The sequence below is a fragment of the Phyllostomus hastatus genome, unplaced genomic scaffold, assembly GCF_019186645.2.
Source record: "Phyllostomus hastatus isolate PE091 unplaced genomic scaffold, TTU_PhHast_1.1 phas_scaffold_114, whole genome shotgun sequence".
NCBI classification, from domain to species: Eukaryota; Metazoa; Chordata; class Mammalia; order Chiroptera; family Phyllostomidae; genus Phyllostomus; species Phyllostomus hastatus.
Window position 1 is genome coordinate 1423806 of NW_025334006.1, and position 10978 is coordinate 1434783.

The 10978-nt window shown below is 49.3% G+C and overlaps 1 protein-coding gene across 3 annotated transcripts in view; it reads left to right on the forward strand.

Moving 5' to 3' along the window:
- The window catches only part of SLC37A3 (solute carrier family 37 member 3), a 44707-nt gene extending 36365 nt beyond the window's left edge, over positions 1 to 8342 (forward strand). For all 3 annotated transcript variants that reach the window (XM_045855724.1, XM_045855725.1, XM_045855723.1), the window contains exons 12-15: positions 74 to 121; positions 1155 to 1306; positions 5803 to 5868; positions 7071 to 8342. In XM_045855724.1, the coding sequence (XP_045711680.1) occupies positions 74 to 121; positions 1155 to 1306; positions 5803 to 5868; positions 7071 to 7163 (359 nt within the window). In that variant the 3' untranslated portion in view covers positions 7164 to 8342. The remainder of the gene's footprint in view (positions 1 to 73; positions 122 to 1154; positions 1307 to 5802; positions 5869 to 7070) is intronic.
- The last annotated feature ends 2636 nt before the right edge of the window (positions 8343 to 10978 follow it).

A 10978-nucleotide genomic window follows, 5' to 3' on the forward strand; every position in this document is an offset into this window, starting at 1 on the left:
CGGCGGACTGTCCAGGGGAGGCTCACGTAACGCGCTTTTCGAATCAGCGTGCTGTTTCTGTCTTCCCTCCCAGGTTCTCCGAACGATAAGTCCATTAATGCTCTTCTGATGGCTGTCACAGGTATGGCACCTGCTCCTTCTCCCTGCCCCCTTTCCTCTGCAGGTGACACCGAAACCTTAGCTGCAGAGAATTCAAATGGGGGAATGAAAGACTCCTCCTCCAAGTTCTATTTCTCTGTCGTTTATTGTGTGGCCCCCTCAGCCCTTTTGTTATGAAATTAGTCCCTTTGGACAGAGATGTCCCAGCAGTTGTGACCGCTGCCCAGCTTCTGGAAAGTGGCTTAAGAAGCTGCCACATTGGAAACCAGTTCACCAGCTTTTAAAAGTCCCGTATGGCTAGTTTGCCTCCTGTGTGGAATTGGTCAGTATTACTTCACCCTTGTCCCAGATGAAACAATTGAGTGCAGTTAGGGACCATGTTACAGAAAGATTCTTTATTTTTGAACTTCAGATCGTGCTCAGCATGGTGAGAGCACCTCATGCTGCCCGAGGCTCAGGGGACCGATTCCGGCCGTGTTGGCAGATTCCCGTGGCCGCCGCCTGCGGGTCCTCGGACTGCCTCCCCGAGAGCAGTGTGGACAGAGCCGCCCGCGCCGGTTCCCCAGCTTTGCCTCTGCCCCCTCTCCCTTTCCCATTGTACTCGGTTGGCTTTGGTGCACAGGTGCTCAGTGATGCGCCTCTGCCACGGCAGAGTCGGACCGAGAGTGTAGTTTGTTCGTTAGTAGCAGAAGCACCCTTCTGGGCTGGGAAGGCTGTGAGTTCGCCCTGGGCTTTGTGTCTTGGTTTCAGTAAACTGGACCGGCACGCCGTGTAATTCAGGAAGGGGCTTTGGAAAAGGGGATGCCAACTAGTTTGAAGATGCTGCCTACCACCTGGGAGAAATTCCATTTTCACTGGTTATTTTCCCCTTTTTTCCATTTGTCTCCAGTGTAGTTTTTAAACGTTTTATTGTTTATGCTATTATTCTTGTCCCGTTTTTCTTCTCTCCAACATATTGATTAAGATTGCAGGATAAGACTTTGCCTCATTCAGTAGATTCCCAGTGGAGTTACGAATAGTGTTTTAATAAGAACCTGTTCTGTTTATGACTGCAGGATTTTTTATTGGTGGACCTTCTAATATGATTAGCTCAGCTATTTCTGCCGACCTGGGTCGCCAGGAGCTGATCCAAGGGAGCAGTGAGGCTTTGGCGACTGTCACAGGGATTGTTGACGGAACCGGGAGCATTGGAGCTGCCGTGGGCCAGGTGAGTGAGCAGAGGAGGGGTTGACTTGATCGGAGGGTTTGCCCCGCCCACTGGACCACAGCAGGTGGCACTCTTGTGCTGTAGTGTGCTGCACTGGGCGCCTGGGGTTTAGTCTTCCCTGGGATCCGGCTGCACTGAGCACCCCGGGGATTTAGTCTTTGCTGAGGTCCGGCTGTTGTGACCTCATATGGAAGGTACCTCTACATTTTTAGTTCCTTTTTCCACTTTTACTTCCAGATTCTTTCTGTCTGGAAATAAGCTCACACCTCATCAGATAGATCCTTCAGTTCCAACCTGCCACCCCGTTTCTCAGCCTGAATTTGACACTCCAAGGAGGCCATGAGACACATGCTTCTCATTATCCCCCACTGACACGCAGACCCTACCAAACACACACACGCACGCACACACACTCTTCACATAGATAGATCCCCAGCAGAAGTGGCCAGGGGCTGCAGCTGCTCAGAGTCCCTTTCTCGGCTCCATAGCATGTCTCCAAGGGCGGTTTGTGTGTGTCTTGTATATATCAGGATCACCTGGGATGCTCATGGGACGCACAGAACCCTAAGCTTACCACAGATTGCCTGGGGATCTCTGTTTCAGCAAGCCTGCTGGCGAGTCTTCTGTGCTCTAAAGTTGGAGAGCTTCTGGGCCGAGACTGGCCTACTATGCGTAGTAAGAACTCTTCAGATCGGTCTCTCTTTTTTTTTCCTTAAAGCAGCCTCATCTCAGAAGGGTGTCTCTTGTCTGGAACAGTCATGAGTCATGCCTCTCCTAGGGTATGCCACTGCAGGTCGCCGAGTGCTGGTTTTGCAGAAATAAGGATTTGAGAATCAGCCACATGAATAGCGTAGCTGAAATTACGGAAGCGGTGAGGTGTTAAACGGGGAAGGAGAACATAGGCAAAACCATAGGGGATGCCCGGTGGTCAGAGAAATCGGACTCCGGAATCGAAGGAGGAGCTAGTAAGATCGTGGACGTGGAGCTGGCAGGGAAAGGAGAATGGAAAGAAAAGGCTTGTATTGTAGTTTTGGCATTTAGGTCGTTGCTGTTTTGCTTGTTTAGTGGGGATAGATCACTGGTATCCGTTTGTGAATGAGGGGGCAAGTGAGAAGGAAAGGAAACCGGCTTTAATACTTCCCACTACCCAGCCACGTAGTATGTCTGTGCTTGTCGATGTCCATCTGTCCCACCATGGTGTAGGCGTCACGAGGGTGGCCTTTGCTCTGCTTTGTGCTCTGCTGCAGCCCAGTACTGAGCGTGGTGCCTGGCACCTGGTACACATTCAGGTGTGTGTTGAGTGGTTGTGGAATGGATGATTGACATGACTGATGTGCTTAGCACATTTGGTCATGAGACTGAGGGGAAGAAACTTAGCAGAGGCAGGAGAAGTTGCTTACTTGATCGTGCTCTGGAGTAGGAACCAAAAAAGGCTTTGGCTGCCGGTTGAGATGTCTGTGTCCAAGCGGGAAGGAGAGACTGTACTGGGCATCCTTTTCTGAAAGCGCTGCAGTTTGCTCTTCTTCCTCGCTGATGTGTTCTTCACTAATCCCATGGGTGGGTTGCATTGAACATCTCAGGGAGTTTACCTTTATTTAGAACGTCTCACCTCCCAGTCTTCAGATTCCTACCTCGCGGTTTGGGCCACAGGATCGGGATGCGTCATTGTTGGCTTCACGCCTTCCCCTTTGTGTTGACTTCTGAGAGATTTCCCACTGCCTGGGGTGTGAAACCTTAAGCTCCACGATTTGCTATTAAAAACTCTTGTCAGCCTTCTCCCTAGCTACTCCCTGAACTCACCTCAAATGACTTCATTCTCCCTTTCTTTCCTTGACTGCCCAAGGAAAAAAAGTTTTTCCCTCCTGATTTCCACAGCAGTTGCTGCATACCTGTGATGGGGCACTGGTCACGGTGTCTCGCATTTCCTGGTTTATCTGCCCACGGTACCGGACTCCGCTTTCCTTGAGAACAGGCTCTCTGTTCTTCCTCCTGTTTCCAGCACGCAGCGTGCTTTTGACAAATGGCAGGGGCTCAGTAAGACTGAATGAAAACAAGTGTCCGCATCGGCACCTGCACACAAACGTTCGTAACTGGATTATCTACAACAGCTAAATCACAGCAACGGTTCAGATGTTCATCAGCTGAAGACTGGGTCGATGAAATGTGGTATATCCTTATAAAGGAGTATTATTGGGCAGTTACAGAGAAGGGAGAGACCGGTAGGCGCTACAGCATGGATGGGCCTAAAAATGTGCCAAGTGAAAGAAGCCAGCCATGAGAGACCACATGTTGTACATGATTTTATTCAGGTGAAGTGACAGAATAGGCAAGTTTATAAGGACAGAGAGTGGGGTTGCCCAGGGTTGGGTAGGCCTGTGGAGTGGCGAGTAACAGGGACAGGTTTCTTTCGGGGGTGGTGACAACGGTCTCCGCTTAGGCTACAGTGACAGTTGCACGGTGCCATGAGTGTGCTGACCACCACTGAGTTCTACTCTTGACACGGGTGAGCTTCACGATGTGTAAGTCATGTATCGGTGAAGTTACGTAAAGTAGCAGCCAGCGTTTGGACGGCCACTGTGCCTCTTTCAATAGGCGACTAGACCTCTGCTTTTTCGCTTCCTGTGATGTGACCCAGGCTAAGTCACATCTAAGCTGTTCTGCTTTAAAGTTCTCCCTTTTATAAAGCTGATGAGTAATGTGATCAAAGAACATGGGTTAAATTCTCACACCTACGGTCAATTAATTTTTTTTTTTGAGTCCTTACTCAAGAATATGTTTTTATTGATTTTAGAAAGAGAGGAAGGCGGGGTGGGGGGGGAGAAACATCGATGAGAGAGAGTAACATCGATCAGTTGCCTCCTGTACACACCCTAACTGGGGATCGAACCCACGACCTAGGCGTGTGCCCTGACCAGGGATCAGACCTACAACCTTTTGGTGCACAGGATAATATTCCAACCAGCTGAGCAGCCCGACCAGGGCTGTGGCCATCTGGTTTTTGACAAGGGTGCTAAGACCATTTAATGGGGAAGAATGGTTTCTTTACCAATTGGTGCAGAAAAAACTGGATATACACATGCAAAGGAATTAATTTAGATCCTTACCTTATACCATACATAGAAATTCACTCAAAATGGATCGAATACCTAACTTTAAGAGCTAAAACTATAAAACTTTCAGAAGAAAACATTGGGACAAATTGTCGTAACAAATACGCACAAATGCCTGAAAAGATTGTCAACATTCTTAGTTGTTAGGAAAATGCAAACAAAAACGCACAGTGAGATACCACCTCACACCTGTTAGGATGGGTATCATTAATTTAAAAAGCAGGTATTGGTGAGGACGTGTAGACACTGGAGTTCTCACACCTTGCTGGTGAGGATGTAGAATGGTGCCGCTGCTACAGAAAGCACAGTGGTGGTTTCTCAGGAAGTCCGATGTCGGAATCACCCCGAGACCCAGCCCATCCACTCCTGGGTGTAGCGCCCCAGTGAACTGAAAGCGGGTCTCAGGTGCTTGCACGCCGGTGTGCACCCTGGCACTCTTCATTATAGTCCCGAGGTGGAAACAGCCCACGCGTCGAGCGGTAGACAAGCCAATAGACAGAGGTGGGTTGGCTGCACGGTGGAGTATCAGTCAGCTGTGGAAAGGAGGGGAGTTCTGATGTGCAGAACAAGGTAGAGCCTTACAAACGTGTGGTAAGTGAGATAAGCCAGACACAGAGGACAAACGCTGCGTGATCCCACTTAACCCGAGATACCTGGAGCAGGCAAAGGCAGAGACAGGACGCACAGCAGAGGTTACCGGGGGCTGGGAGGAGAGGGCAGTGGGGAGTCACCACCTGCTGGGCACAGAGGTTCCGTCTGGGGCGAGGAACACTTTTGTAAACAGACGGCGGTGATGCTTGTGCAGCGTCGTGAATGTATTTGATGCCGCTGAGGTGTGCACTGAAAAATGGTTATAAGAGTACATTTTATGTTATATGTTTTCCCTTAATAAAAAAAAAGGGTTAAATGCTATTTTTATTAATTGAAAACAAAGGAAAAGAATATGCTGTAGGGCATTAAGGTCATACAGTAATCCTGTGAGCAAACAGCACGAATTGCAAAATGAGTGATGTGCTTAAAAGACAGACTATTTCCGAAAGCTTCGATTATAGCACGTCTCACTGCGAGAAAGAGTGATTCAACGGGGGCAGCTTGAGGATGTGCAGCTCCCTCTCTCGATAGCACAGTGAGCAGAAAGAAGCCCCTGGAACCCGTGTCTCCTGGTGCGCAGTGTGTGGGTCTGGCCTCTGCCGATTTGCACAGTGGAGGCCGTCAGCCCCGTCTCCATGGGAACGCGCGTGGGAGAGGGACTTGTAAACTGCAAAACATTCTACAGACCCTGACTCCCTTCTTGTTTTTTAGAAGAGCCATGTGTAATCGACTTTTAGCTACTTCATCGTATCAGTTATGAAGGGTTATCTTGTGACTTATTTTTCTCCCTTACAGTATTTGGTGTCTTTGATCCAGGACAACCTGGGATGGATGTGGGTTTTCTACTTCTTCATTCTCATGGTAAGTGTGTGCGCCCCTTTTTTTTGAATGAGTATGTTTCCTTATTAATTTAGTTTAAAGTGTTTACTTAAATCACTTCTTAAACCAGCAAAACTGCTGATTACTTTTAAAGACCCTTTTGTGAAAAGTAACATTTTTTTTGGTGTAAAAAGACATTCTTGTTTTAAGGACGCAAAGGGCCCTTAGTTTGCCCTTGACCTGAGTCTAATGAGTGTTGTCTTTTGTAAAACCAGAAAAAAAATGACAAGAGACTTATTAAAGTATCAGCAACCATTAATCAGAGTGCTCCTCCAGGGCGCCCTCTGTCTGGTAGGTATAATCCGGAACTTCTGAAGGAAATGACAGTGTGCGCCCAGCCACTTGGGGTTAAAAAAGTGCAGGTTCTAAAAGGAACCTGGAGTCTCTTGAGAAAACGTGTGTGTGCCTTAGACATTGCTGGCTGGAATTTGGCGCTTCCTGGGAAATGGCCAGTACGGAGTAAGGCCTCGTGCTTCTGAAATGTTGCTTCCTGAATAAGCACAGGACGTCTGTCCCGTTGTCAGTGAGACGGTGCTCAAGATGGGTGTGCTTGAGAGAGTTGAGTGACAGCTTTGCCAAGCAGTTTCTGTCCCGAAGTCTAGGGCGCCCTAATCGGAGGCAGCCTCAGTCGTCCCGAGCCCAGATACTGCCGGCTCGTCCAGGGAGTCTCGGGGCAGTTCAGCACCTGGAGTTCCCTGGCGCTGCCCTCAGGCCTGCGTGCTCTGCTCTCAGAAAGGACGTGTTCCTCTGCCCGCCGCCTTGTGGCTCCCGGAGGCCGGTCGGGAAACTGTCCCCTTCCGCGCCCCTGCTAAGTAGAGGGAGTGTCTCCCGGTGAACTCGCTGTTGTGATTATACTAGAAATTGTCATGGAAAGAAACTGGATCCGTTTTAAGAAACACCGTTTTTAATCTGAGCCCCAGGATCAATTTTCTGTTCCACCTGTTGTAAATTATTTAATTTGTGTAACAGTTCTTTTTTTGGAGACTGTAATGTAACATTAAGTATTTTGTAATATAAACCGTAATTTTCAAAATTACTTTCTAATTCACTGAAGGTTAGAGCTGTCTTTGTATGAAGTCAGAATGAATGTAATTGTCCAAAGTCATTATTGTGTTCCAAACGCAGTGCCGCAGCAGACCCAGTTACATTATTACTGCACATTCCCTGCTTTTCTCTCTTCGCAGACGAGTTGCACCGTTCTGTTTATCTCGCCGCTAATAGTGAGGGAGACGTGCTCTCTCGTGCAAAGGCGACAGGCTCGAGTGCTGAGTGAGTGACTGTGCCCACAAAAGACCAAGAATGATGGGAGACACGTCAGAACTGTTATTTCTTTTAATTCGTCCTTTTTGGGGTTGTCTCAGGGGAGCCGGCCCAACCTCAGCCAGCCAAGCCCCCCCCGTTCAGCAGCGTGGCCCCTGCATGCTGAGCGGACTGGGGCCGGGGCGCTTTGCTGCACACACTACAGGAACTGCCGCTGATGCACTCCAGTGTCGTTTCGCGGATGCACAGGTGGCCTGTGAACCCGCCGGTGTCCTCACTGGGCCTGTTGAGGTTCATCCCTTTAACCTGAAAGGCTGGATCGGACTTTGACCCTTGTTCCCCAGCCTGGGAAGCTGCGTGATCACGAGGCAGGCGTGCAAGGTTTATAGCAATACAAAGACTCGTTGCATTTTGCTTTGGAGATGAGTTTGGAAATGAGGCTCATCTTGGAAGCCTGTAATCCTGACAAGGTGCTCCAGCTGGATCCTCATAAGCCCGCTGTGGATCAAGAAGGCCTTTGTGACCCAAGTGGGGAAGATCACACTACACACAGAAGCAAAAATAGCGTCAAATTGTTGTCGGCTTGTTTCCCGTCTTCATTCAAAACCGCCTGACTCTGGAAAGAGTTCAGCCACCCTTTCAAGGGCCACAGTGTGTCCGCTGTGAACGTGCCAGCGTGTGTCCCACGGCCGATGCGCTTGGCCCCGATTTGCTGCCTGAGGCCCTCCCCCCCGGAAGCCCCTCTGCTCAGCCTTATTTCCTGGGGGTTGATCTCGGCTGCAGCCGGGTTCCTTGAGTTACCTCAGCAGAGGACTAAAATTGGAGAAAAGGAAAGACCTGGTGTCCTAGTAAGTAATTCAGGTGTGTGACACTGAATCACAGTAATGCGTTACTGGGGCTTGAGGTACCTGTTCCTTAGACGTTTGCAGAGTTTACATCTTCAGGGCTGTGAATTCTATACCATGAGAGGGGACCCAGAAATCCCAGGATTTATTGTAAGGAATTGTGTATTCATTCTTACATGTTTAAACCCCGGTCACCTTCAGAGTACCCTCCATTTGACACAATACACCTGTCGAGACTTTTTTCCCACTGTTCAAAACAGTCTTTGAATGCATTGATTTTGATGCTTTCCAGTGTTCCTGCCGTTTTTGTTTCACCTGTTCCACATCGGCAAAACATTTCCCTTTGAGGACTTTTTTCATCTGGGGAAACAAAAAGAAATTGCTCAGAGTGCGATCAGGTGAACAGGGAGGGTGGGGCACAGAAGCCATGCTATTTTGGGTCCAAAACTGCTGAACACTCAGCGTGGTGTGGGCAGGTGTGCTTGTAAATCACCCATCATGCAATGGGCAAACTATTGAAAGAGTCTTCAAAAGAAAGATCAGTGAAGCCAAACGCAGCCTCTCACAACAATACCTGCTGGTGCACTGTTACACATGGGTTCCTAGAACACCCACCTAGCGGGGGAAGCCTGCACTACAAGGGGCCTGTCCCCCAGAAGATAATTCTGGGGGTTTTTTGGGCCCCCCCTATAATCATCCATATTTTAAGGTCATTCTGTATAAATATTTTAAATTATGTATGCAAACTAGGGAGTAAATGTGCAGTTTCGAGGATTACCCAATTTGCATTGGGTTAGGGAATATTTTTCAACATCCTGCTTTATACTCTGAAATTTGGTGTTTGTTAATATTATTTAATCAAGCAGATCTCCAGTCCGATTGCTTATTACTGACAAAAAGGGAAAATATGAAACACAGGGAGGGAAAATAAACTGACTTTTGTAATAAACATCTGTCTGTCTGGTTATTTAAATGTATACTGTGAACTCCGTGTTTCAGAGTGTGACCCAGGCCTTAGGATGGATTTCCTGCGGGGGCGTGTTCCCTAGTGGCCGTCCCCTGGCCCTGCTGTGTCGCCGGGTTGTGCGGCTTCCCCCGCTGTGGGTGCGGGGCCCGCCCCTCTCCGGTGCGTTCTGTGGAAGCCTTCCCTCTCCTCTGCGCGAGGTGGCGCCGCGTGCGGGTGGGTTGCCTGGTGGTCACTCAAGAGTTGTCTGTGGGTGAACGCTGTTTCGATGAATTTATCCTCTGCCTGACATTTGGCCGAATTTCCTTCCCTTCCCATAGTATGGTCCTGTCTTTTTAAAATGTTTTCACCGGAATAATTTACTCTAGCACAAGTGCACAGCGGGGGAGATCAGTGTTGGAATCGCTTCTCGCTTCCGAGTGAGGACGTGTCCCCGCAGCAGGTGTGCGTTGCAGCCTGTTTGAATGGAGAGATTCGGGGTGGGGACCAGTGGCGGGCCAGCCTCTGGCCCCGGTGGTGATGGTTCCTGCTGAGGGTCGGGTTTGTCCTCTACATTTTGGGAGCGCCACAGAAACAAAGAGAAAGGGGAAGGCGTTCTCTGACTCCACAGCTGGTGGTTGGAAGGTGGAAGAAAAATGTTGAGACAAACGGAGGAGGAGCCAGGGCGGATGAGGCGCTCAGAGGGACAGCCCGAAGGCGCTGACAGCGCAGCACGTGGGCTCGGTCTCCCGTTGCCCGGCACCACCCCCTCCAGTCGGTAGAGCCATCCTGAAGCAAGAGCTCATGGTGTGCAATCCTGCTCCGTTCTTCTGCACCATTAACACAGGCCACAATGTGTTAGATGGTTCTCCCAGCTTGGAGAGTTGGCTGCAAGTTTGTCTACTGCATCTGTTGTCCCCTGACTCACTCTGCCGGGCTGGTAGTCGGGGCCACCGACGGCACTTTCATAGCCTCTCTTACTCTGTTGCCTGTTTCATCCACAAGAGCCTTCTCTCCCACGGCCCCGAGCGAGTATGGTCACACCTTTGCATCCCAGCACCAGCTGTTCTGTTCTTACCCGTTTAAACTTACGTGTGCCTGAAGTGAAATTATCAGCAAAAAAACTGCTCAGCACTGAATGACGGATGTTTCACTAAGGATGCATTTCCTTATTCTGCTTCTGAGCTTCTCTGTGGGAATTAGTGCCAAAGAACTCCAAGAGTTGAGTTTACTTTCTTACTGATTTGTTTCCCTTGAAGAAAAAGCCTCAGTGAGGCTGATTGGGAAATGGAAATGCACCCTCCTCTGACAGCTGCGTCGCTGATGCTCACTAGGTTGAAATAAAATGCTCTGGCCCGCCTCTTTGTGTTAGACATTTTCTTTCCTCCTTTTGTATAGTTTCGAAGGAAGAAACGCCCCTCCCCTTTCCTGCTTATTCTGTTCCTTCCTGCTTCCGGGAGGGCCGGAGACCCACGGTCAACATTCACGCAAGAAACGCTGAGTTCTGTCTCTGTGCACGGTGCTGTTCAGGGGGATGGAGGACGCGAGACCTCTCATCCCCTCCTTCCCTCCCCCTCTAAAACCTCCAGAAGACCCCCCTGCCTCCCAGATAAGTAACTGATAAAGGCTTCCCTTATCTCACTAGTGCTTCTGACTCACATCCTGTTTACCTTTTCACGGCAAATCCTTTGAGTCGGTATCTGCTGCCTTCCTGGCTGTACTAACTTCGTCCTCAGCTAGGTAACCGACTAGATGTGTTTGCCCGGGACGGGCCTGGCGTCTGCCTGATGTTTGGACAGTATTGTCAACAGCACTGCCCTTTGCTCTTCAAGTGTCCCAATTTGGACACCTTTTTCTTAAGCTCTGACTTCTTATTTCATCACCTGACAGAATCCGTGCATCTGTAGGTCATAGAATTTGGACCTCTTTTTGACAGTGCCTTATCTTCCTTAATCCGTCTCTTGTACTTGACACTGGTAACGGCTTCGTCTCCCCTGGGACTTTCTTTGGCTTCTGTGGCACTTGAATTTATTGCATCTTCTCA